The sequence below is a fragment of the Plectrocnemia conspersa genome, unplaced genomic scaffold, assembly GCF_051122295.1.
Source record: "Plectrocnemia conspersa isolate PC_06_02 unplaced genomic scaffold, ASM5112229v1 ptg000011l, whole genome shotgun sequence".
NCBI classification, from domain to species: Eukaryota; Metazoa; Arthropoda; class Insecta; order Trichoptera; family Polycentropodidae; genus Plectrocnemia; species Plectrocnemia conspersa.
This window is the reverse complement of record NW_028277175.1, coordinates 19,732,641-19,759,548: the sequence shown is the minus strand read 5'-3', so window position 1 is coordinate 19,759,548 and position 26,908 is coordinate 19,732,641. Positions and strand designations below refer to the sequence as shown.

General features: G+C 31.9%; 1 protein-coding gene across 6 annotated transcripts in view; it reads right to left on the bottom strand.

The window, feature by feature from the left end:
- milt (trafficking kinesin-binding protein milt) overlaps positions 1 to 26,908 on the bottom strand; it is a 79,085-nt gene that overhangs the window by 32,490 nt on the left and 19,687 nt on the right. For 2 of the 6 annotated variants that reach the window (XM_088197906.1, XM_088197898.1), the window contains 3 exons: positions 25,352 to 25,475; positions 11,426 to 11,530; positions 11,246 to 11,350 (listed from right to left, as the gene is read on the bottom strand). Coding sequence is in view for 4 of the 6 variants with exons in the window: in XM_088197898.1 (XP_088054024.1) it covers positions 11,246 to 11,350; positions 11,426 to 11,530; positions 25,352 to 25,475 (334 nt within the window). In the remaining 2 variants the exon portion in view is untranslated. Of the gene's footprint in view, positions 1 to 11,245; positions 11,351 to 11,425; positions 11,560 to 11,617; positions 11,663 to 15,326; positions 15,352 to 19,425; positions 20,078 to 25,351; positions 25,476 to 26,908 lie in introns of those variants that run through there. The other 4 variants (XM_088197899.1, XM_088197904.1, XM_088197903.1 and 1 more) reach the window with 4 other exon arrangements.

Below are 26,908 nucleotides of genomic sequence, written 5' to 3'. Positions count from 1 at the left end.
CCTTATTGCAGATGTTTGCATTAATATATTTACATAGCCATATAACAATATATTTATAAGCAGGCTTTTTTGTCATGTAACGCGGTGGAACGGCGTTGCGGCACCTTTTTTACGGTATTTTTAATGCTTAAAAATCATTGATAATATGCGCAACATTTCATTTCTTTATTTTTACGTGTATACTACGGCATTATTTTTAAGTGTAAAAGATTAAAAAATAAAATTTCGGTTACTTCTCAACCGTTGGTCCCTCTAAAAAAATATCAAAACAATAACAGAAACGAAGGCAAAAAATATGGAAATATTGGTATGATAAGAAATAATGGAAAGTATGGATGCAAAATATGGAAAGATAAGAAACTACAATTTAAATAACGACATTTTTTACGATATAAATAACATCTAAACTGAATTTTGACCAATAGGAGAGCGCAAAAACAATTATCCCTTCTCATAAATCAAAAATTCACGTCAAAAGCAATAAAATCGTGCCGCCGCAGTAAGAAAGCTTGTTGCCGAGCTTTCTTTCGTTTTTTTGTAGCACAATTTATCATATATTGATAAATTGTGTTACAAATAGTCAATAAAAATAAAAAATATTTATTTTATTTTTTATTACTAATCTGATGAATGTTTTCCCAATGCGCCATGATGACCATAATAACTTAACTAACAAAACTATTTAAAATTTGGTATTTCATCAGCAATAAATGTCTGAACTGTGACTTAACTTCAAGGATCTATCACCACGACAACGTAAACACATACAAAGCGCGGAGACCACAATTTTCGTCAATATCAGATATGAAAAATATAAATATGTTCGAGTACTTTTTGAACAGTCTAGCAAAAGCTTTCATATCTTCGCCGAATCGAACCTTGAGAACGATGGTCGCTATCGAGCTGCCAAGGGCGTGTTCTCCACCGTCGCCGCCCCGCACAGAGGTCGTCAAAGTCGTATCAATTTTTTGCATAACGTCCAAACCGCACACAATCGACGAATATCAGTCACGAATCGAGTGAAAGCATTGCGAATATCGGGCCGTTGATCCGCGAGCGATTCGCGCCGATCGACTTTGGTTAAGTTATCAGATAACCGCGATCAATATTGATTTATCCGTCATCGTAAAAGGACGAAGACTATAGTTCGGCTCCGGCGCTCGAGCACGAGAGATTACCAAACGGGGCGTGCCAGAACGCGTATCAGAACGAGGTGATGACACAGATCGACCGCCGCATAATGGATAGTAATATCCGTAGATGATTCGCAATTATTTGCTTTAGTTATTCTGCATATTAAAATCGGCGGACCGCGAGTGTGAGAATTGCGGTCGCTCAATCGCAGGATACAACTTTATCTCGGCAGATCTCAAAACGTACCCGAAATTCGGTCGTCTGAAAAATCGTCGGCCGTGACCGTTTTGCAATTTTAAATTGCAAAAAAATAATAAGACGTCGGTCTCGTTCGATGGACATTTGGTGCTTGCTAATTGAACATATGTGGAGACGTTTCGTTTTGGACCACTTTTTGAGATTGTGCGACAAAATGCAGCATTCTGCTGCGGAAATCGAACCTGGTACCCGCGGTTAATAAAAAACCAGACACGTTCCGCAAATATTTAAATTGCACGATTAAATTTCATCGTCGGTGAGACAAATCAGTGAAATTTACGGTGAGACTAATATTATTCAACTATCGGCTATTGTTAAAATTGAGCGTTTTGAATCGCGTTGTAAATATGAATTTAATGGTAATTACAACAACAAAAAATAATGGTTAAATACGATTTTTACGGTGGAAGACTTTACAGCCAAACTAATGAATTTATTTATAGATGTGATATTAATTATGTTATCGCATGTAGGTACACTCTTTATAATTTTTAACATGCGAGAAATAATCTGTTTTATTAAATGTAAAAATACGGTTGAAATGGGTTTGTTTTAATGAATTACTTTTACATGAAATATATTGCACTAGTTAAAAATAGTACAAATTAACAGAAAGTTTTCTATTGTAAATTTATTACTCATGAAAAATATAATTTATTCCCAATACACGATTTACAAATTTCTGTTATATTTCATAAATACGTTAAAATACTTTTGTTGTATTTTATAAAAATAGAGTATGTTATTATTATATAAATATATTATTATTAAATTAAATAATTGTATTGTTTTTACATATATGAATAAGCCTTCGTGCATTTTTGGATAAGTAAACTATTTGATTTTTGTCTCAGTTTCCACCATTTAAGCTTTAGTTCAAACAATTTCATTGATGAGTTAAAAAACACATATGCGGAAAGGAACAGAGTTGGAACTTCCGATTTAAAAGGCACATGGTTCTGAAAAAGCAAGCCAAAGTAGACGATGTGAAAATCTGCTGCAATACATCTCTGAAAAATATCAGAATTGTTTCACCTCACTAACCAATTAGCTGACTTTTATTGAAGATTTCTATTGATTTAGTGGTTTAGTAAATATTTTTATAATTTGGTGTGTGAGAACCACCTACAAGTTCACAGAGACCGTTGATCAAACATAGCTTTTATCGAAATGAGCGTGAAAGACAAAACTTTCATGGCATTTTTCAAGCATCAGTTTTACGACCACAACCTATCGGCAAAATCAAAACAAAACAGGTCTAAAACTATACGTACTTTAAATGGAAGGGTTAAAGTTAAAAGCATCATCTGTCGAGAATGCCTTGACAAAGGGGACAGCACGTGGAATGCGAGATTGCCGTCTCACAAGTTGTTCAAATTTTAATGTCAGTTCGAAACTTGTTGAGACAACACAAGTGTAACCTATAAAATGTATGCGGAGCAACAAATCTAAGTTCGCACGAACTCGAACCAAGAGAGGCGCCGATCATCAATACACAGTGAAGTTCGAGAAAGCAGCCGCTTCCCTCTTCGTATCAATATATATTTGACTTTTTAAAAACCGAATACTAATAAAATAATTCCGAAACGCATAAATTTATGCACATTGTGTGTTAAATAAATTCTATAATAAAATCTTAATTATTTTATTTGCGACTAAATTGAATGAAAGCATGCCAAGAAATGCATAATATGTGACCGAATTTTCTTGTAAATAATTTGGAAAAATCTCTATGAACTTATTTTCATAAAAAAAATATGAAACACAATTATTCTACAATGAGTCGAACAAATCACGCGTGCATAAAACACTCACATTAACTGTATATAACATTATATAGAAACTGTTTATTAGTAACTACTCTCAGTATAATAACACATCAATTACTTTAAACATGTGACTTGTGTATCATTTAAAAGATACACAGCGTTCATAAATATATTTTGACATGACTAAAATAGCTCATTAATTACTAATAATTGCACAAAATTAATTCTAAGCTGTTATTTTCATTCGTCACGTAGACCAAACGAGTCCAGGTTAAGCCATACGAAACCACAGCGCAGGTGCAACTGTAATAATATACATACAAATATAGCATGCAAGGCGCTGCAGAATTCACACTCCAATTATGCAGTTAGAAACTGACGTCATTAAGGCTCCGAACGACTTCGGCCTTAATGAAGCTCATCTGACGACAGAATAATCTGATTGCTGTACACATCCAGGGTTTGTTTAACTGTCGTGTATTTCAGTACATAGCAGAGAAGCTCCCATGGTAAGACTGCACGACAAATTTACCGTAGATAATTAGCTAATCCAATACTATCGCTTCTGGGTCGTGTGATGTTATGTTAGTCAAGACACGCGAGCAGCCCTTCGGGCCTAGTTTTGAACTCAGGACGGAATCTGGATCAGGCCGAAATAAACATTTCTCACGCCGGCGTACGAAAATTTCGGTCGCGGCTGACGTAATATAGCGAAACGAGGATTGCGCAACGGAGTTAGGCTATTTCTTGTGAAAATTTCACGAAAACGCGATGTGATTGATGACAATATCGTGGATGAACACGGTGAGAAAATAAAGTGAGAGGCTTCGACGCGTGATTTTTTCAGACGCTGAAGTATGATCGGGCCAAGGTTGGCGTTAAAGAACTTCCTTGACCCGTATTTGAAAAGCTGCGGTCGTTAATCGATAATTCTGCGGCTAGACTAGTATATTGTGCTAGATTCGAGCGCGTTCCGTATATTCAAAAAATAGCTTATTCTAATAATTAATAGAATCTGATATAACATTTTGACGGTTGAGAAATGCATGCGCGAATAGTATCTGAATATTATACCATCTATATTTGCCAGTATGTGGGTCATTATTAAACAATACCGAGGTGGAGTAGCCGTCAAGAGGTAACTCGTTTTGTGAAGCGACGGAAGAACGTCTTCCGTCGGTCGGCGTCTCGCCGATCTGCAACAGCTAACCTGTCCATGACATGTCCGTCCACAGTTTTGACAAAATATGACTTTAGAAAAATATAGTTACCGTAGGTACCGATATAATCGACAAAATTTTAATAATCACATCTTTAGTAATTATATTATTTTTACATATAATACATATTATTTATTTTTGTTTAAAAGTTATAGATAACTAAAATAATGAATTAAGTATAATCGAAAAATGGGTAAAAAATAATGTACTTTAACTAAATGTTTCTCTCTTGAGAGGATGCAAGGGGGTGTTCGGAAGCGTATAACGTCTGCTCGAGAAGACCGCAGAATAAATATAAATTAAATTGCAATCTACTTCAAACTCGAATATTTCGAGACGGACCGATAAAGTTACTAGATTAATCCATTTACGGTAACCACTGCCACCACTAGTACTTGGGCCCTACGAGTCCAACCCAATGGGCGGCATCCAGCTTTTGAGGTGAAATTACGGCAAAATAATTTTGTTAAAATATTATAAAAGTGTTATATTTACAAGCTTCAAATTTTTAAATGTCATCGATATTGCTTTCTATGAATAGAACCAACAAAAGGTCGCGCGCACGTATTGAGTTAGAGGCTCGCCATTATGCACTTGCTGGGACTACGGAAAAAATACACCTTTTCCAGAATTGACGCAATTATAAATTTCTAATTTTACAATACCCGTATTTTTTAACAGCATTAACGGAAAACAATAGTTAACAATTATAATTATCTATTATAAATTCAAAAATAATCAAAATACGTATAAGAACCGCCATGTCAACTTTCAACTGGCCACAGCTGTAGTATAATATTTTTCAAAAGAGCAACAAGATTTATTTTATAAAATATTACAACATTTCCAGCAGCATAAATAACGACATAATTTTTAAATTATATAAATGCTTTAGGTAAAAAAAAAGTTAATTATGAACGTCATACTTAAAAAGCAAATCTCCCACGGTTATTTATACTAATAACTGCACCGTTTTTAAGTAGTTTTTAGCACAGTGTATTGTTTTAAGTGTATTTTTTGTACGCGTTATTAAATCGTTCGCATTTCTTCTTTAATAAAATTCTAAAAGTCTAATTTTTATATAATATTATAATACGTAAATAAAATTACGCAAAAAGAATTAATATATCCTATGTTCAAGATCATCAATAACAATAATGTGTCATATAAATAAAATAATCTTCTTCATGACATAAAAAACGTTTTTCTCAGAATGTCTATCATTGAAATATCACGATCCTATCTCATGTACACACATGTTTATTACCAGCACGTAGATATTTACATTATCGATGCATCGATTGATAACGATTATTCTTAATACACTTTTTTCGAACGCATAAACTTTCGCATTTACGGTGAAAGTGCACACAAAGAGCAAAAAGTCCGCTGCGACTTTTTGTCCCCAGCATCCCGTCTTCCTTTGATCGACAATAGTGAAATCAGAATTAATTATGCACATGCATACATGAATAGCAAAATCAATCGAACGCTGAAGAACCAGTTCAGGTCGTATGCAAACTCGTAAGAGAGTTGTTGTACCAGAGGTCGTTAGCATCGTGCATTTTCTTGTTATATAACTAATGATAGATAACAATAATAGCAACGCGAAGAGCAAACGATTTAAGCAGAAGAAAAAAAAACACGCCCAAGAGATAAGCGGATATGTTGAAAAAGAAATAGACCATTGTTTGAATGAGCGATTAATATAATATGTGTGTATTTTTATAACGATCGATGGGATCGCGATAGTTTAAAAATTTTAATTATCAACAATGCCTTTATAATTTACGTGTTATCGTTCAGATCTGATGGTTCCGTCGATAAATCGGCTCAACATTTTATTTGTTCATATGAACATTATATAAAATTTTAAGCCCTCGCGTATGTTTGTTGGTTTTATAATACTCACATGACTAAGCATTCACAAATAGAATCGCAAGATTTCATTCAACATTTATAACCTATTTAGTTTAAAATAGTTTAGTTGCTATGCTCTCTTTTACAACAATCATTGAGTCCAATGCTATAATGGAATCTTTACTTAGTCGTTAAACATCAAACATAATGGAACATAATATAACACGCCAGAGTGAAATCGATTTGAACTAATAATAATTGACGTTTTAATAAATAAAACCTACTAATTAATTGTATAGTGTAATAACACTAATGATATCATAATATATGTGATTTAATTAATGGTATATCGGCAATAATATACACCTGTGAAAGGAAAGTATAATATTTACAACAGTGGCGTACTACTAGGATAAGCAAATATTTTATACTATTTAACCCTTTGGCTACCGAAATCCGATATATCGGCTTTCGCTACACTAGCGAGAACTGCCGGATCCGACGGCTCCGAAATCGTAGTATCCAATACATTTTCAACCGTCTGTAGGGTAATTGCTTCAGGGGTTTATAACATTTTTTTCAAATATATGTTATAAATATATTATAATCATTATTTTTATACATATACACACACATATATATATATATATATATATATATATATATATATATATATATATATATATATATATATATGTATATATATATATATATATATATATACATACATACATACATACATACATACATACATATATATATATATATATATATATACATATATATATATATATGTATATATATATATATATATATATATATTATGTATATATATATATATATATATATATATATATATATATATATATATATATATATATATATATATGTATATATATATATATGTATATATGTATATATATATATATATGTATATATATATATATATATATATATATATATATGTATATATATATATATATGTATATATATATATATGTATATATATATATATATATATATATATATATATATATATATATATATATATATATATATATATATTCAACAGTCTGTAGGGTATTTTTACTTAAACCATTATTTAAAAATATCATATTTTATTAATTTACGAAAAGTTTTATTTACATTATAAAAATAAATAACATATTATATACCATTGTTATTGATTCCTGGTTGGAGTTCGGCCGCTCAGATCTCGTATTTTTTAATACGTCATGCGATAATGACTCTTATTACAGCGCAAATAAGAACTAAAATAACACACAATCGCATATTCATCATTAATTAGGTCAAGTTCACTGCAGACAGCGTCGCACGCCGCGACAGCATGTTTACAAACTAAAATACACATTTTGACTTTTTAATTATTTAATAAAAAGTCCCGGCAGTTCTGGAACATTTTTCCAAAAATGCCCGGCATCCAAAGGGTTAAGCAATTTCGAGATAAAAAATACGTCACTTTATTTTAAACAAATAAAAACTAAATAAAAACAGTTGCAACGGATCTGCTGTTTTTTAATTTTGTAACGAAAAATTTCAATAGAAGCAATAAGTATAGGGTATATGAATATTATGCATTTAAATTCCCTACAAGGTATACTAAAATATTCCCTTTAATAATGGTACTTAGGAAAGCACTTCATCAATATGTAGATGCGCACAGCTATCCGATTTGTTTAAACCATTTGTTCTCATCCGGGTGTTTGCAGTTGGTGAAAGCCTAATTATTAGTGTTATAAGTTGCTATGTCCTGCACTTGTATTTAAAAATTAAATCTATCCATCACGCTGTTATATATTAATGTATTTTCCAGCACTATGCACCATAAGATCAAGCCGCGCAGCGGGAAAATTTTGTATTTGCTCATTAATATTGCCGATATTTTAGTAAGCATTAATATATTATGAATAACGCGTTTGTAAATATGACGAACGTGTATAAAATACATAAAGTCCACATGCATGTGCATACAATTGCGCTTTAACTGCGCAAAAATGGAATATAATAAAAAGAAACCGAGCCAAGGAGAACCGTTCGAATGTTTTGCGTTTGTGTGTAATTTTTCACAGCGATTTTCGCATAAGCCTGCGGCCAATTTTCCAAACAAGCCCTCAGGTTTTTAAAAAACATTACGTGTACAATGTACATACTATATCATGTTATTCTTATATTGGAAAATAACGATTTTTGGCTGCGTAGTCTGAAAATTGCGAGCGTTAGCATAAAATAAAAGTACCGAGGATGGATTGACGTCACGGTCACGTTTCAATGTCGAACAAACGTGTATAATTTTCTCCATATTACATATAATCTAAGATCTTATTAAAATCGCAACAACAATGAAGTGGCATATTTAGATAAGATGATAAGTTGCACTTTTTTATATTGTTATTCTTGAAAATGCTCGATTATCGACGCTAACGTTCGCGACAATGTCAACCGACAACTGAGGTGCGATATATAAAATTGATCGGGTAAACTGAAAAGTGTTAACTTCTTATGTACACACAGATACGCGACTCCATAATTTGATTTAATATATGGTAAGCGAATTCGATTTTGATGAAAAAAATGGCAACAGCGCCGTAATAAATCGATATAATATGCATCACGTGTTAGTAATAATTCATTTAAGTGGGTGGTTGTTGTGCGACGAAATTACGTTAATTTTCATAGCGATTTGGTTGTATAAATTCCACTGTAATAGTATGGTGAGCGAATGAGCAAGCAAAGCGAATCAACGTGACCGATTGTTCTGAGCTGAAATTGATTAAGAAATAATGTGTATTAAAAATAACTGAAGAGAAAATATTTGTTGCTGAACGTTAGTATAAAATCGTTCAATTTTCGGTTTTATCAGTTTAACTCAAAAACTAATTTTGCATACTGTGGTTTTGATACAATGACGCTCGAGTCAAAACATTTATTTTAAGCTGCATACTTTGAGCACAAGTGAAATAATGATAATAAAATGTGCTATAATTATTTTAATGTTAACATTGTATTTGTTATTAAATTGATATAGATGGTAGTAAATTTGTATTTTTTACTTGAAACTTCTCTGAAAAATTTGCAAATAAATAAATAAATATATTATGAACTATTATTTAACACAATTTAACTAAACAATTATATACATATAAGATGATTAAATTACTGATTTAATAAATTCACATAGGAAAACTTAAGTGATGCAGAATATATCTTTAAATTTTGTAAAGTATTATTTAGAATAGCGGAAAATAAAAAAAATCGCAGCCTTGTAAAATAATTTTTAACACATTAAAATCGTGTACACAAATTTGTGCATTTCATTTCAATTTTATACAATAAAAAAACACGTTAAACCGCTCAATTTATATCACTAATATTATATTAACTAAAATAGTATTTTTTTTATTACTTCATTCCATTACCATATATCGACCTTTCTGTGCACATCTATCAATCCCTAGCTTATTCCAAAGTTTTACCGCTATTATTTGCACACTACTGGATCTGTTTGAAAATCAAAAGCAAGCACAATAGACCAGTAATATAACCGGTGACTTCGAATCCTAGAGTTTTTCAATTTCTATCACTTCTGGGAGATCTGAATTTATAATTATTACATGATTATAATTCCGATCGATCATCACGTATCAGGTTTTCCTAGATTTTCCTAATTTCACGGATGAATAACGGCTACATTAATCCAAATCGAGCTAATTCGTGCATATTCGGTATATAAAAACTTTAATGAGCATTATTGGAGAATCATATAAGTAAAACGCAAATGAAAAAAATAGGTCAGTGGCTCTCAAACTTTTTTTAAACACAATTTTATTTATTATTTTATTGGTACACAATCCAGTGTACTGATTTTGGCATTGCGAATTTATGATTATTTAAAAAAAAAAAGTAGCGGTATTCAATGTGTTATAATAACTGTTTAAACTATAACGCAAAAATTCTGGTAAAATAATTATCAGCTAAAACTTGAAAAACTTAATTTCCGAATAGTTTTATTTAAAATAATCAGCAAAATGCATATTTATAATCACTGTTAAGGACTTATACACAAATGTCTAAAATATAAATTAAAATAAAAAAAACTTGTTTTTAGACACAATATATACAGAAATCTACCTAATTCTTGCGGCCTTTGCCAGGCGGATTTTTTAAAAATGAAACGTATTTTTGAATCAGATAGGATGATTTTTAATAAATAAATATTTTTTAATTATATAGCGGAAAATCTTCACAGGAGCACCAAAAACTCTTGTACGGTGAGCTCTGGCGTTATGAAATTTTTATTTGTCTTGTATTTCTAGGTTAACCAAACTATTTCAGTTCACAGTCATTTTTATCATGAGCTTTGAATTTTTTGGTATAATTGATAAAGGAGCAGCGAAATTATTTTATATTATGCTTATTAAATGCCATTCTATATAATAAAAAAGTGAGAAAAAAATCTAAACTAAAATGTAACATTGTGATTGGTAATTGTTATTTTACTTAATTTTAACGACCTAATCTTCAAACATTAATTTAATATTCCATTTAGCAATTGTCGAAACATTGCTGATTAGGTGAAATTAATTTAAAATAAAATTCTCAACTTATTTAAGTTCCATATGATAACTTCCTTATCCATAGTTGATAATCCATATAAAAGGGTAGATATTAATAAAAAAAAATATAACTATACAATATATTTATACAATATATAACTATACAATATTTAACAATATATAACTATACAATATTTAACAATAATAATTATTTTATTCATGGTACAAAAATATTTAAAAAAATAAAATAATACTCGGAAAAATGGTTCGAATCTCGTCTAGATAGTTTCATAATGCAGAGACATCTATCAAACACGCGAAAAACAGCGGAATAGTAAGATAAAGCGCCATCTGTTACGCGCTTAATAAATTAATATAAAACGCATCACTATTTATTTTACTAATAAATAAAATATAAATATGTACTCACGAAAATAGTTTAGGGTTTCCCTGATCTGATCGGGAGACAGCTTCAAATCGGCGTCTTCAATCTTCAGCGCCGGCGAGGGTATGAACCAATCTTGATTTTCATAACCTGAACGAGTAAATAAACGCAAAATATTAATATTTATATTAATTTATATTTATATATTAATTGTTTTAGGCGTACCCGAGAACGACGTCAAGGTGTCGGCTCTGAGCTTATACTTTGGTATGTTCTCATGCAGGAGGCTTATGATCTCGACCTCGGGCAGTTCTCCGCCGCTGCAGACCTCTGTGAAAGGACACGAAACTCTATAAAAACTAGGAAAAAACCTATAGGAGACATAGTGACACAATAGTCGGTGACAGACTGACTCACTGGCGACATTGAGAGATGACATGATTCCATCACATCGCGGACTGTAATGAGCCAGCCTTCACCTCGAGAACGTATAGAGCTTGGGTTCAAAGGTCGCTCAGATATTGAGAAAAGCAATCGGTAAACTTTGGCACACTTGCTTTTTTAACGAGAGAACGCAATTTGCATAGCCTTTGCTCTATAATGAAACATATGAACTTTGACGTTATATGTACTTTATATTGTAAAATATGAATATCTTATTTTATTAGTGTCCAATAAAATAAATTGTATTCACAAGCAAAAAATTAAAATCAAAACTTGAAATGATGTTCATAGTCACAAATTTGCCATGATAATATTATTTTATATTTTTTTAGAAAGGCTTATTATTTTTCGTATAAACTTGATTTTTTATTTATACATTCAAATAATAAGCATTCGAATCTATTCCATATACCTGTATATTGTAGAATGTTTGTTTTCATCCAAACAACACAGGGGCATATCGTGATAAATATATCGATAAGATTGACCTAGAATAACTTTTAAGATAACAGGATCAGCATAATAAAGATTTTTATCAAGTGAAAAAGAGTGGTATTGAAAATATTTAAGAAAAACGAAGCATGGAGAAACAATAACTGCAAAAAAGCATTACAATTATTAAAAATAAAAAAAACAAAGAAATTGAACAGTTTTTGACCAATCCTACAAAATGTTCGGATCAGAACACTTTAAGAAAGAGTCTTTAATTGTTTTGTGATAACTATTATTTAAAGCAAATTGGTGTTAATGGTGTGGACTGTTTTTTTAGCAGCGGGAGCTAGAAATATGCGTTATTTAAAATAAATAAATTTATAAAACCACTTTAGAAGAAGTAATACCTTTATATTTTATTAGGCTAGTTTTTATATTTTAGTTAGTGGGTGGTCTTCATTACTACTTTAATATTATTTTTTAAGTGTGCGGGCGACATATACAGTAGCAGTAGGCAACCATGGAACTACGCTGGTAACACCGAGCTGGAGCGGTAGAGACAAAGTTACTCGAACGGCAACGCGATGGAAGGACGTGTTGACACTCTTAACCACAAAAATGAATCATTAATATTAAGACTTTTTATAACAATATTACAACTTACAATAAGTGAGAATCGAATGAAGCATATCTAAGCCGAATTTTGACCAAGAGGAGAGCGCAAAAAATAATTACCCCTTCTCCGTAGTCAAAATTCAACGCCAAAAGCAATAAAAGAAGCCGTAGCAGTGGGAATTTAAAATAATCCAAAACACATAGCATCTAAAGTAAAATCAAACACTCTCGTACTTTTTATTGTTAATAAAATTTTAGCCGTGAAAATATTCCTCTTGTTTTGTGTTGATGTTATCGACAACAAGGCTTCAACAAATGAACACTGTAAATTATTTGTCCTCTTGTCTGTCGATTAAAATATTTTGAATTCTTTTTTTATTAGTCTGTAAGATGTTGGTTTTCTTACACTAACTCTTTGTAAAGCTGAAAGAATTATATAATTATAAATTTTAAATTTCTTCAATGGATTCTAATGATTTAATAGTCATTAGAATTCGTTAAAAAATTAGGCGAATTCGAGTGTTGAAAAATTGTTATATTGTTATATGGTTTTAAAACCTTGCAAGAAGTATGCATATTAGGCATGAACCCGCTTTTATTTAATCCAGTCACATTTTTTAGATTTTTTTAAAGGATAACCCGATAAATTTTTAGTTAAAAACAATGGACGTCATTCTAGATTTTTCCAGGGGAAGGGGGGTGTAAAAGTTGGCGTCATTACTGGTCGTTTTTTATATTTTTAATTCAAATTCTTTGTATTGCATTGTACGTGCATTGTTTTTGGGCAAATTCAAAGGGGTATGGGGGGGGGGGACAAATGCTGACCCACCACCCAAATGACGTTCCTGCAAAAAGTGTATGTAAATTTGTAATTTTAAGTTTTTTTCGACTATCAACATGTTAGCCAGCCTTATACGCCATCATGTTTCAAAATGGCGGCTATTCAAATAGTTATAAAAAAATCGTAATTTCATTAAAAAAATATTTTAAATATTTTTTGTCACAATTTTTGAGGACTGGATACCCACTGTAGTTTAAATTACATATCGGCATGAAGATGATTCTAAGAATAATTCTTGTAACTATCATGGCTAAGTCGGTTAGCCAGTCTGATTTACCATATTGTTTCAAAATGGCGGCTATTATAAAATTAACAATTCGAATCACCGTTTATATAAATCCTAGAGAATAAAGTACAAAGATCAAAAATGTTTTGTAATATATAATAATAAAATAATAATATTAATAAAAAGTTTTTTCTACATATTTAAATAAATAAATCAAATTATTTTTTGCGAATTTTACAGGATGGAATGTTTTATTCGCCCGATTCTAATACATAATAAAAATGTGTGGGTTCTAATCTTTGACCTGAGTGTATAAAAATCGTTGGGCTTTCATGTTAACTCATAAAGAGGCAAAACCTGTAAACTATCAAAACATGAAAAGGAAAATAATATAAGAGTCATCAAACTTTATAAATTATTTTATATATCGGTTATCTATGAGATATTAGGAAAATAAAGATACAGGGCTAGTGAAAATGACAGCGATTACTCTCAATCGGTTGGCAATAATACCGTTTTTGCGTGTTTAAAATGGCCGCGTCAATTATTCTGTGCGAAATGAATACTACTGCTGAAATGCATCGTCAACTTATTTCTGTGGCAATGTCATGCATAGAAACAAAATAAGTGACGAACATGGTGACGAAGAAAGGAATGAAATCATCCGTTGTCATTGATGAAATAATCTGAACTGAAATATTGCAATACTTCATTAGGCTATCACGCTGGGTGTCAAAAAAGCGAGCAGGCGCGAGACAAACATACATGCATCGTGGTTTATAGTGTCCATATTTAGATACAAATAAAGGGTGTGCTCTAAAGATAATTATTTATGATCCAAATATCTCCCGAATATATATTTTAATTCGTCGACAAAATGTATCTATTCTTCACCCTTTCACTGCGGTATTATCGATCGCATAGTACGCCTACTGTTATGAACAAACTGTTGTATTAAGTTTCAATTAAAATCAATCACAAGTCTTCGGTGGCATTCTCTTATCGTGGGGGTCTTCGTACAGTAAAGCACAGATACACGTACCGCCGTACGAGCGGAAATCGGAACAGAAAAACGACGAGCGTCCAGTCAATGGCTTTTCTTTTTTGGACACTTGCCACCGTTTGTCTCAACGAGCTTTCTTTTTATTGAAAGAGTCACGCCGTAAAAGCGTCACTGGTATATTTATAGCGTAACGTATGTGGTTACTACGCGCGTTTGTCTTGTTTTTTAAAATTTCCTACCAAACCCTCACCCACTTTGGCAGAGCGCTTGCGAGTCGACAGGATAGCGTCAATCAGCTAATTGAGACCGACAATAGAGCAACTCTAGTAGACCATTTCGCATGCGTACATAAATGCAAAAAATAACAACAAGTATACAGAACGTCGTTACTCTTGATAAGCTAGCTCCAAAGGTTGTCAAGAAAGCAGATTACACCGGTAGCTGAGACAATTCAAAATATATATTATAAATAGTTTATATCTTGTCGAAAAAATATGGATTTGCCTGTATATAAATACGAGTTTATAATAATAGACGTATTCAATAGCACCAACACTATCCGTACCTGCCTCCGAAAACATATTTTCATAGCAACTGATCGCGTATGGAGATATTCACGCTGAGTTAACAGCGCTCCTTTCGCTTTCGAAGTGTGCGAATATTGATTGTGTAACCGGAAAAAAATCAAACAGTTCGCCGAAGAACAAATGGTGCAATACACGTCACCTAAGTATTTGCAAACTAGCGATAACGTTCTGTTTTAAGACGATTATTATATTTTATCGCATTTGATATGCTATATACACCAGGGGTGACTAATTTAAATTTTTCCAATATACTAATTTGCATTTTGAAATAATTATGGCATGATTGTTGTATCGAATGCCATATTTATTACGTTAATACATATATAAAAAATATATATTTACAGAGAAAAAATATAATCTATATAAATATATAAACAAATAGGTAATCTATCGGTGAGCTCACTACTCGACTAATTTATATTCAATATTTTTTTAAATATTATATAATAATATACTTTATTAATTAATATGTTACTACATTTAAAGCAAATGAGTCTGAAATGTAACAGACTTATGTGTGTGCGAATATGATAAGGGTAATTGTGGTAAGTCTGTGTTTATTTCATTTTTTTCATAACATAATTTATATCATATAAACTATCATTAACCCTTTCAACGCGGCTGATATTTTTGCGCGCCATTTCAAAATTTTCTAATATGTGGGGGAGCACTTATTTATACCATAAGTTATTTAAAAATTATTTCAATAATTTAAAGTGTTTTTCAACCTTAAATTTAAAAAAAAACATTACAAGGCTCAATGGTTCGTGACACTTTTAGGTGCTTAAAGCATATTGGCGATTTTCTTGATAACTTCTATACGTGTCATCCGCGGTCAAAGGGTTAAAATTGGTTCAAATTATGCGGGAGGGAGGAGGGGCAAGATTTAAAGATAAAGCTCTGTGGAATACGACGTATTGTCGTTCTAAAATTTGGGTCGCGCACTCAAAAATATTGGGTAACACTGACATAACATACAAGTTTTCTAGGAAGTCGCAACGCTGCAGTTCATTTATCCGCGTAGGGTTATTTTTATCAATATTATAATAATTTAACTCTATGAGTTTTGTGACCGAGTGACGAAAATTTTTACTTTTTATTTAAAACTAACATTATTTTTTCTAAATTATCTATGCACGCTACTAGTGTTTCTTCTCGAAAAAAATGTAAAATAGTGTATTAAATGTTTTTTGTTAAGAATTAAATTGATATGAATATTTTTAAATGGTCTTAACCGCTGCAATTTTAAAAACAAGTAGTTGAAATTCGTTAAATTCACAGCTGAATTTCACTCCGAAAACTTTGTTTGACAATAAAAGTTTTATGACCAACTCTAGGAATAACGAATAACATTTCATTCCGACCTCCTCGAGCGTTTAACTAAAAGAATGCAAGGATTTTAACGTGACTATATAGCATCTAATGTGTTTTATTAACAAAAATCATTTTGAATGTTTTTCTTCCTTCTTTTCCAATTTTTATTTTTTCATTTACACATACATACACATATATAGAGTACGATTGCGATAAGGATTCCTTTTTGTGAATGTATTGTATACAGGGAGAAGCGATATTAGCGCGTATGCCTATTGACTTGGAATCTTCGTTGTCTCGCTTTATCTTTTAAGGACATTCGTTGATTCGTCATCGCTTGAAGTGCAGTGTTACAAGGAATGTGCTTGATTTTCTTTTATAGGATTTATTTTAAAATGAAAGATAACAATTATTATGAAAATTAAATTTATTTTATTATTATGAATCGATTAGGTTAATTAATATTTTTAGAATAATATCTAAACTCGGAAAAGGAAAACCACTTTTTGCTCAATCCAAAGAAATAAATTATAATTTAATATCATAAATGTATGTTAAATAAACATGTATTTTCTTTCTAAATAAAAAAATGACTAAATATTCCGAGCCACAATGTACACGCATACAATTAAAACCGGAATCCTTATCGCGAGCATACTCTACACATACATACATAGTAATTAGTATTTATTTTAGTATATTTCTTATTATCTCGTATATTTTGTTTATTAATGCGTTTTTACAAGTTTTAATAATTTTGCGGTGTAGTGAACGGTTATGGTGTCAACATCAAGTTGCGGACAAACCATGGAGCATTTGACGCGATTCTTAACGAAATATTTTGTTGTAACTGAAGTTTAATTGGGTATTTACCAGGCGCGTACGGTGAGATACATTCCCTTTCGCTCGCTCGCGCGTTAAGTGACGAGAGTAAGTGAGAGATAAGGGCGTGCGTTACATGCGTTCAGCACGCCCACTTCTTCTCACTCACTCTCGTCACTTAACACGCGAGCGAGCGAAAGGGAAAGTTCCTACGTGTTTACGAGTATCAATTATGTATCACCAAAACGGGGAAGCGTACAAAATTGCAGAAGAACTTTAATTCTAAAGATTTTACCGCTTACAATCGAGTAAATTAATTTAACTAAAGATACTAAAAAACGAATTTAGTTAGCTTATATATATAAAACAAGCGTGCCAAACGCGATCGAAAGCTTTAGCAATATCTAAAAACACTGCTTCTGTAGACATTTTTTTGTCATTTTTTTTCGCCGGCTAAATGAAATAAGAGACAATGTTTTTATGTAAATGCTATATAAATCATGCGATAAAATGTTGCCATCTTTTTCAGAATACGAGGGGAAAATATTACGCGGTGGAAAGTGACCATGCATTAAATATTTTACTCAGAATTATAATAATAACTCATACAATAATTTCAGTGTTATAATAAATGTTTTGCCATTCTCCGCGTTTTTTTTTATAATATAATTTACATTCATAAATATGGTCCTACACTACACGCTACTCTATATAATGTAATAAAATAGCTCATAACATTATAAACATGAACCAAACGGTTTAAGTAACGTTGCGCTATTCGAATAATCTTATGAATTCAAGAACTAAATATTTAAGTAGGCCAAATATTAGCTGCAAAATAACAGGAAGCTGAAAAAAAGTTTGTATTGTATGTAAAACACGTGCCAATTTATTTGATTCTCTAAAAATAATGTTGAAAAAAGATTAAAATTCGACGAGTATTTATGTTAAATTTTCCATTGTAACATGACAGGCATGAGTCCAATGTGTTACAATGGGATATGGGAGTATTAAGACGCCATACTGAAATCAAGTCTGGGAATCAATGACAACTATTTTATAAATTATAAACTATGATTATAGTTTACAATCAATAGATGAACTGAATCCATAATAAAACTATGTAAACATACGGGCTACTTACATTATTATTCGAATTTCGAAAAACACTCGTTCAAAAGGTGCATGTTATAAAATTTAAAATCCAGAAAATGTCCAGATAATTAGCTGGTCAGGATTAGGAGCTAAAAATATCAATCAAAATAAATTTTAGGAATCCAGAAAATATGTCATAAAAGCATAGTTTCAATACGATTTTCTGAATAAAACTAATAATATTTTTAAGAAGTAATTGATGAGTTTGAAAGTATGCTATTAATTGATGACGAAAAAAATGATGAATTTATGAGTAAATAAGTCATTCCATGGAAAATTTCTTATTGCGAACAAGAAAGAGAAAGGCATCATAAAGATTATTAATCGGTCATCCGATTTTTTATTTAATGGACCACATGAATTCATTCAATCTTACAGATCAAAACAAAACCTCTTGCAGGCATCTGCAAAAACAATGACAATATTCTTTTCTAATTGTCTTTTACCTCAACTGCGATGATGACAGTTTGTGCTGTTAAAAATCGATTTGGAGACTGAAGAACATCGATGTATCAATTAAACTGTAATTGTTTTGATTGTGTTGTTGATTATTAACTTTTTTTAAACCATATTAAATATGATTCATTAGCTTGATCTTTAAAAAGCGCATCGGGTCAGTGCGAAGTCTATGTATTGGACGCACTCCAGCACCACACGACCCAATACCACTCTTATGTAACACCACCGATCCGGAAGAAGTCGCCTACATTTAACCGCAACGCCGGAAGGAAACGATCGCATCTTTCAGCCGCGTTACATAAAAGAAGAAGCGATGGTGGTGTATACCGTCGTTCCAGGTACACAACAGCCTGTGCTTGTCGCAAGCCTCGGAGTGCGACACCTTGGCAGAGCGACTCCTGGTGGCCGCCGCAGCAGCCGTGTACATGGTGTGGCCTACTCCTCCGGAGAAGACATGGCGCCCGGACGACGAAACCGAACCGAACTGAACCGATTCGCGGGAGATGAGGAGATTACGCGGCGACCAGAAATAAACGGGCGCGATGGACGCCGGCCAACGACTTGACGGGGTGCACCGCGACCGACCCACCGGATGCAACTGAGTGCCTCAAGTAGAGGCATGTTGATGCCTTCTTTGGGCAATGTTTATTTACTTGAGGGTCGATGATGAAGGAAGGCGAGATATAGATAAGGTTGTTCATAGTCCCACACGAAGTCCAACTTCATAAACATAACAAATGTAAGCACCGGTACTCGTTTCACTTGTATGTAAAATGCAAAAATCACATATATTTATGTGCTGAGACAGGCCTGCATTTATTCTTTAAAATCAACAGTTTCACGATGAAACAACGTGTTGGTAATATTTCTTGATAACAGCTAAGTAATTATTGATTGAGCTGCATAATTCTATATTTGTTTGAAACTAAACTGAATGATCTGTATTTGTAATACATAAATATATAAATAAAATTTTTGACCATAATATGTGGTAGTCACTCCGACTTAGAATGCAAGTTATGGATATAGAAAGGTTCAATTGAGTTCAGGTCCATAAATATGCTTTGGTAAGCTTTGAAACAATAAGTTCTGAAAGTACCGAGTAATATATTTAATTTACGGTTGACCATGCTGGCGCCGAGATGGTGAATCAACTTTTGATTGCCAAAATCAGGGCTGTGGTAGTTGTAAAAGAAAACTTGTTATATTTCAAAAATGTATATATATTGCATATATATGAAGCAGAGTAACCCATTATGCCATAAACTCAACAACCATTCTTCATAGGAAGCGTAAAAATTTACATAGAAAACCCTGTGTTAAAATATATGAAATATGGATGTCTTTGACATATGCGCAATTGATTCTATTACATCTACGTTTTATTTCTGCAACTCAACATTATTTATTTAATACAGCATCTATCTATTTTTATTTATTATTTAGGTTTGGTGACTGCATGTCAAATCAACACCTGAGTTTTAGCGAAGTATGCCAAGAAGTATCTTAGATAGATTTTCCAATTGTAAGAAGTTAAAGTGAATTTCATTATAGTTTATATCAGTGGTTCTTAACCCATAAACAACATATTTCAGAGGGTCCGCGATTAGAAGATTATCATTATTTCTACCAACCTAGAACTTTAGTATACTTATCACTCGATTTAGGCGGTAGATAAGTTCCAAGAATTGTCGCGTAAATCGAGGCATAGAATAAAATTTGTAATAAAACAATCGAATGCTTGTGTACTTTTTAACGTTTCTTTAAATTATGAAATAAACGAGCAAAATCTTCAGCGACACGCATGCACTCCAAAAAGCAACAGCATGGGCAGTGGAAGAGGTTCCAAGTGTAGGTCAAGTGCAAGAAGTGGGAGTGAGCCATGCGTTTGTACATCGCCACACAAATATGTTTGATTTAAAGAATTTAAAAATTATTTTTTTTAAATCGCGTAAATCGAGGGAAAAGTGTATTAATATTTTTGTGGAAGAAAGAAAAACTCACTCATAGAATATATTACCAGAAAGGATATATATTTTTCAATATATGAATAATATAATATAAATCTTTCCATTCAAGTTTGTGAGAATACCATTATAGATACAATTGAAATATTAAAACCTTTTTGGCTAAGTTACCAATCCGTAATACGAAAGTAGATGCTAACTTCCCAAAGATTTAATAAAAAAATACTTTGTCGATTTAAAAAAAATATATAACTGCGAATACGCAAAAGTTAAACCATGGATTCGCTATTATTTGAATCATGATATAGACTGAATCGAAGATACTGATCTAATCAAGAATGAACTCATTTATCTTGTCGACGAAAAACTTCAACTCTGGTGTTCCTTGAATTACACATCGCATTGTCTTGTAAAAGGAATTTAATATTGTAACAACATGTCTGCGAATCGGTATTTTTAAAACTTATTGTTAGGGGTGAATATCGCAAAAATCAATTATAATTCCAACATGACATGCGAGATTGTCAAATACAACATCACAAGCACAAGATCAAGAGCAGCAATGTTTCCTTTGTAATTTAATTCCTTGCATTTAAAACGTAGGTACGATGATTTCATCGGTACGACATAGTAATACATAAAACAAAAAACTTGCTAATGTCATTTAACTACATATGTTAAACTAGGAATTACAAATTCGGAGATGTTTTTAAGAATCCGAATTTTCAGATTTCTTGAAACTCAAAATCTGCTATTCGGACTGAATCAAAGTTTTAGATCTTTTGGTAGTTTTAATAAGCATTTTCGACATAATGTAAAAGAAGCACTGATTCCATTTTCTTGATGAAAATAATAACCGGACGAAACAGAACATTTTATAACATAACATCGAATCAGAACTGTGACAAAACAGAACAAAATAGATTTAAAATTAATTTTATATTAGCAACTAATTATTTGATAAGTCAATAATTCCATTAATAATCAGTAAAATAAAATAAATGGTCTGCAAATATAACTATGTATTTAATTAGTAGATATAATAAATGATCAGTTATTGGTTAATCCTGTACTCCACTAGCGAATTTTGCTTTAAAATAATCGTAGGGTTTGAACAGCAAATGGACGTTTCGCAACTGTCAATAATTTTATATTATTAACATATTTTACCGTATTAACATATTTTGCAATAAATATTAAAGAAGATACATTCGTTGGTATTATATTATTTGTATCGGATCACGCACTAGTGAATAATTAATTATAGAAAATTTAAAATTTACAAATGCTGTGTGTGGGAGTCGTTTCGAACTTAATAAGATTTGATTGAGTACAGTAACAATAAATACGTTTTGTATTTCGCGAAGTAATAAGTTATGTCTTGTTTGTTTAATAAATTTGAATACCAAGTTATAAAATAAAATATTTCTGCCATCGAACATATCTGTATATGTAAAGCAGATAGATATATTATGCCATATAATGCCACAGACAAACCTTATAGTAAACGTATTTATGGAATAACCACGTTCTATCCGACCCAGAAACGAGAAACTATTCGATGGCGGCGATAAAAAAATAAGCGACCATTTCTCACGCTGGCTCCAAGTTCTCACGCCGCTCAATGATAACATGATTGTAAAAAAATCCTCAAATCTTGCCAAGTAGTGCGTCCATGGAATTATTGTCGGCTTGGGCGTTTCCTCGAACGAGAGCAATGCACCAGTGGGGTTGATACGCGTTCGACCCAGAAAACATTGAACAATAAATAGTTACTATGCTGCTCTTCTTGTATAATATACATTAATGTGAGACACCTCGTTCTATTTTAAATGGTCTATGCCAAACATTTACATAATACTTTGCGACGTGCTAATCGATAAGACCGGTGCGAATCCTTAGGCACGTCTTCAACAGGTGACACTTGAAACCTGAGTTATTTTATAATCGATTATTGACTTACTAGAGAAGCTGACATTCAGGAATGCCATTTAACCTTTTCCAGGGAGGTCAAAAGGTGGCCATTTAGTGGCCGTTTTTTTTAATATTTCCATTTCATTAAGTTTCAATAAATGAGATGCATTTTTCTGGTCAAATTCAAGAGAGCAGGGGCGTCCCTGTTGAGAATCACTCGGTTATTTAGCGTTCATATTAAAAATTTCTATAGCAATATTACGACGTATAATATATGCCACTAATTGAAAATCGAATGAAGCACATCCAATCCGAATTTTGACCAATAGGAAAGCGCGAAAAATAATTATCCCTTCTCAGAAATCAAAAATCTGCACTGCAACGGCGCCGACACGATTTTATTGCTTTTGATGTGAATTTTTGACTTCTGAGAAGTGATAATTATTTTTACGCCCTCCTATTGACCAAAATTCGATTTGAATACACTTTGATCAGCACTCTTATATCAGTCAATAGTAATATCGGAAAGGATAGCTATCATTTTTTTAAAACATAGAGGTATTTTTATTAGATTTGAGCTAGAACAGCAAATGGACGTTTCGCTACTATCGAATTGAGTTTAATCGACATTTTAGAGCAGCATATAATTTTACTAGTCAGTTAATTATATTTTCGCAAGTTGAATATATATCTACTGGTAAAAATTTATTTGTACTTCACTAGTGAAAATAAATCTTTACAATGGTTATAAGTATGTATTACTGCAAATGGAATTGTAAAAATCATATAGTTTTACTAGCACCTGCCACATAAATTATATTTTCACTGTAAAAATATAAGCTAACGGCGAAAATGTGTTTCGATATTAATTCACAGAATTGATATATTTAAAAAATTATTTTCGGGATAGATTTGAGATAAGGTTCTCAATCGAATTATTTGCCTAATTTTTTAATTTATGAATAGTCGAATTATTGACCGAATATTTGTAAAATATTCGAATGAAATTAAAAAAATTATAAAATGGAACGATTTGTATATTTAAGCAACATAGGTAATCGTTTTTCCTCTCAATATACTCGAGTGGCTAGTGCGGCTCTAAAATCTATGGTCTTGATGCGCCTTTATTTTGTTTCGAAATGCAAAACAATGAAATGCTTCTACTCAACAAAAAATGCGTTTACGCCTTCGAAAGACATTTATGAATATAATGTTTATCGGCCGTATCTACTATGACCGAAATTCGCAGAAACAAAATATTGGAAATGCCTACCCTTTATTAATTTTAAACGCTTATCTCAAAAATAGACGTGCGTCGTAAATTTTTGTGAAGTTCGTTTACGTTTTTGTATTTCTTGTTTTAGACGCAAAGATTATATTTCAATCAGTTCAATAATACGATCACTTTATGTATATCAAATTCGTTCCAAACATGATTAGCTATTGAATAGACATACAATAAATTTGATAAAATTATGTATTTAAAATGTCACTTCACTTTTTCTGAATTAATTCAATCGCAGCTGTTCTTAAATCTGATGATTTGAAAAAGCTGAAATGACGTCGCTAATCCATAAGTATGCAAAATAATAATTTAAGCATTTTCATTTTGACGCCCTCACTAATCAGTAATTCTCACAGCATTGTGATACATATTTTACATAATTCAAAAAGTTGTATGATTAAAAAAGTAATTAATGATTAATTAAAATAATTATTACTAATCGATAATAATTTTTAATTTAATAATATTTGTAGGCAATTAATTGATTTTCCGCACTAATTGGTTAAATAAATAAATACTTCATCCATTTTTTTATTCAATATTCGAATAGTTGAAAACTACGAGTAATCAGGAACCCTAATTTGAGACTGTTTTTTTAGATTTTCTTCGAGGGGTAACCCGATATATTCTGGTTTAGAACCAGAGACGTCATTTTAGCTTTTTTTTAAACATTTCTATTGCATATGTAGTATTAAATTAAATTACATAAATTTTTCTGGCCAAATTCAAGGAAAGCAAATGTCTCTACCCGCCTCCCCTCAAATGACCTCTCTACTGAGATTCCAAGCCAGAAGAAACTATATATGACAAGAATGATAAATAAAATCGCACAGTAATAAAGTAGGTAGAGTTAGTGGCCAGTTTGAGACGGAAAAGCAGGATAGACGAAGAACCGTTCAATATAGCTTGCTGAATTTGAGGACAGGACAAAATTAACACTGAAAAAAAGTATTCCAGTTTAAAAACTATTCAGCAATGAGTCAACAACTCCACTTCTTCTCTATATTCAATACTGACACAAATACAAGATTACTACTTGCAACCGATGGTTTACGATCAAGAGGAAATTGTTGTTTCTGTGATTTACCTGTGATGGTGGAAGCTTCCTTGGTCACCGGAGCCGTGTTGGGGCGCGTGCAGCCCGCATCCTGCAGGGCGGCCAGCTTGCCGGTTAGACTTCTGGCGACAGCTTGTGTCGCGACGTTGCCGTCCTGAAAATTTTAATCAAAAACTGTTTATCAAGACAACAGGCGCGGTAAATGGCCGAGCAAACAACTATAACCACTTTGGTGGACGACTAATGGATTCGAACGCGAGCGCTCATCTGGGAGCGTTCACACAGAAAGGAGGTCTTGGCGCAGATATGAAACAGTTTTACAGTCGCTCATGATGTTGTGAAAACGTTCGTAATGTTTTTTTAGCGATGCCGTTTACGCCAATAAAATAACAATAGATACACCGATTATGTCGCGGAATAGCCAGACCGCTCTACGATCTCGCTATTTTAACATCAACAATCAACAGAGGCGAGATTTGTGTAAAAATAACGTCAGACATTTTTTATTTTAAAATATATAAAGTGAACTCAAGAAGCGACTGTTAAATTGACCGCAAAGACTAAATCTAGCAAAAAATTAAGAGCCAATTGTGGTTTGAATTCACCAACCATCATATTCAATCATGTAACTGGAGAAAGGTCAGCGAAAATCTCATGACTGAGAAGACTGCGTGTGATTAGAACGTCTTATTCCATTCTTGACTCCATTTACAATCATTCCGGTTGTCAATGAAGTCAAGATTCCTAACCTTTGATAGCAGATTGCATGTGAAGAAGGAACGGTGTTATTACAATTAAAACTTAATTTGACACATACAAACACAAACGATCTTAATTAAAGAAAAACCATTGTCACAAAAATATTTTTTTACAAAAGAGAGTAAAAACAAAATTTCTTCTTTGTTACTTCGTTTAATACGTTTTAAATATAAAAATTATATATTAAAAGGTAATTTATATTGGGAATAAAATAATACAAAAAAAAAGATAAAAATAAAAACCAAGTTGGACATTGGTCCTTTTTTGGCCATTTCACATAGTAATGAAATAAATGAATATCCCCTCGATATTTAAAAAAAATTATTTATGTAAAAGAAACATAATATGTACGCACAGACTAGAGAATATGTGTTTGCTCTTGTGTTTTTGCGGCGTTTTTGTAATATAAGCTGCTCAATTTTTCTATGTAAAAAAGGGTCGCTAAGAATCGAGTTTCTAGAATTACACATAACATTTTATACTTAATTCTACTCTTGTGTCTGTGACCATCTTGCATTTAACAACAACGAGAAATATAAAACTTTTAAAAACGAAAAGTGAGAAAAAATATTTTATTGACTATTTTAACCTTTTTAAATATGAAGGAAGAAGACATACATAAATTATCATATGCATTGCTTAGTGAGATTAATTTAAAAAACCACTAATATTAAGGAATTTGAAGGGCTGAAGGCTGCGACTGAGATAGCATAAACACCCCGCGTAGACCTGTGGGGTGGTGCTATTACTAAGATGATACGCAATGCCGGCCAGCCAGCGAGAGTCCGTCTCATTGGTGCTCGGGAGCAAAACAATATATCTTTTTAG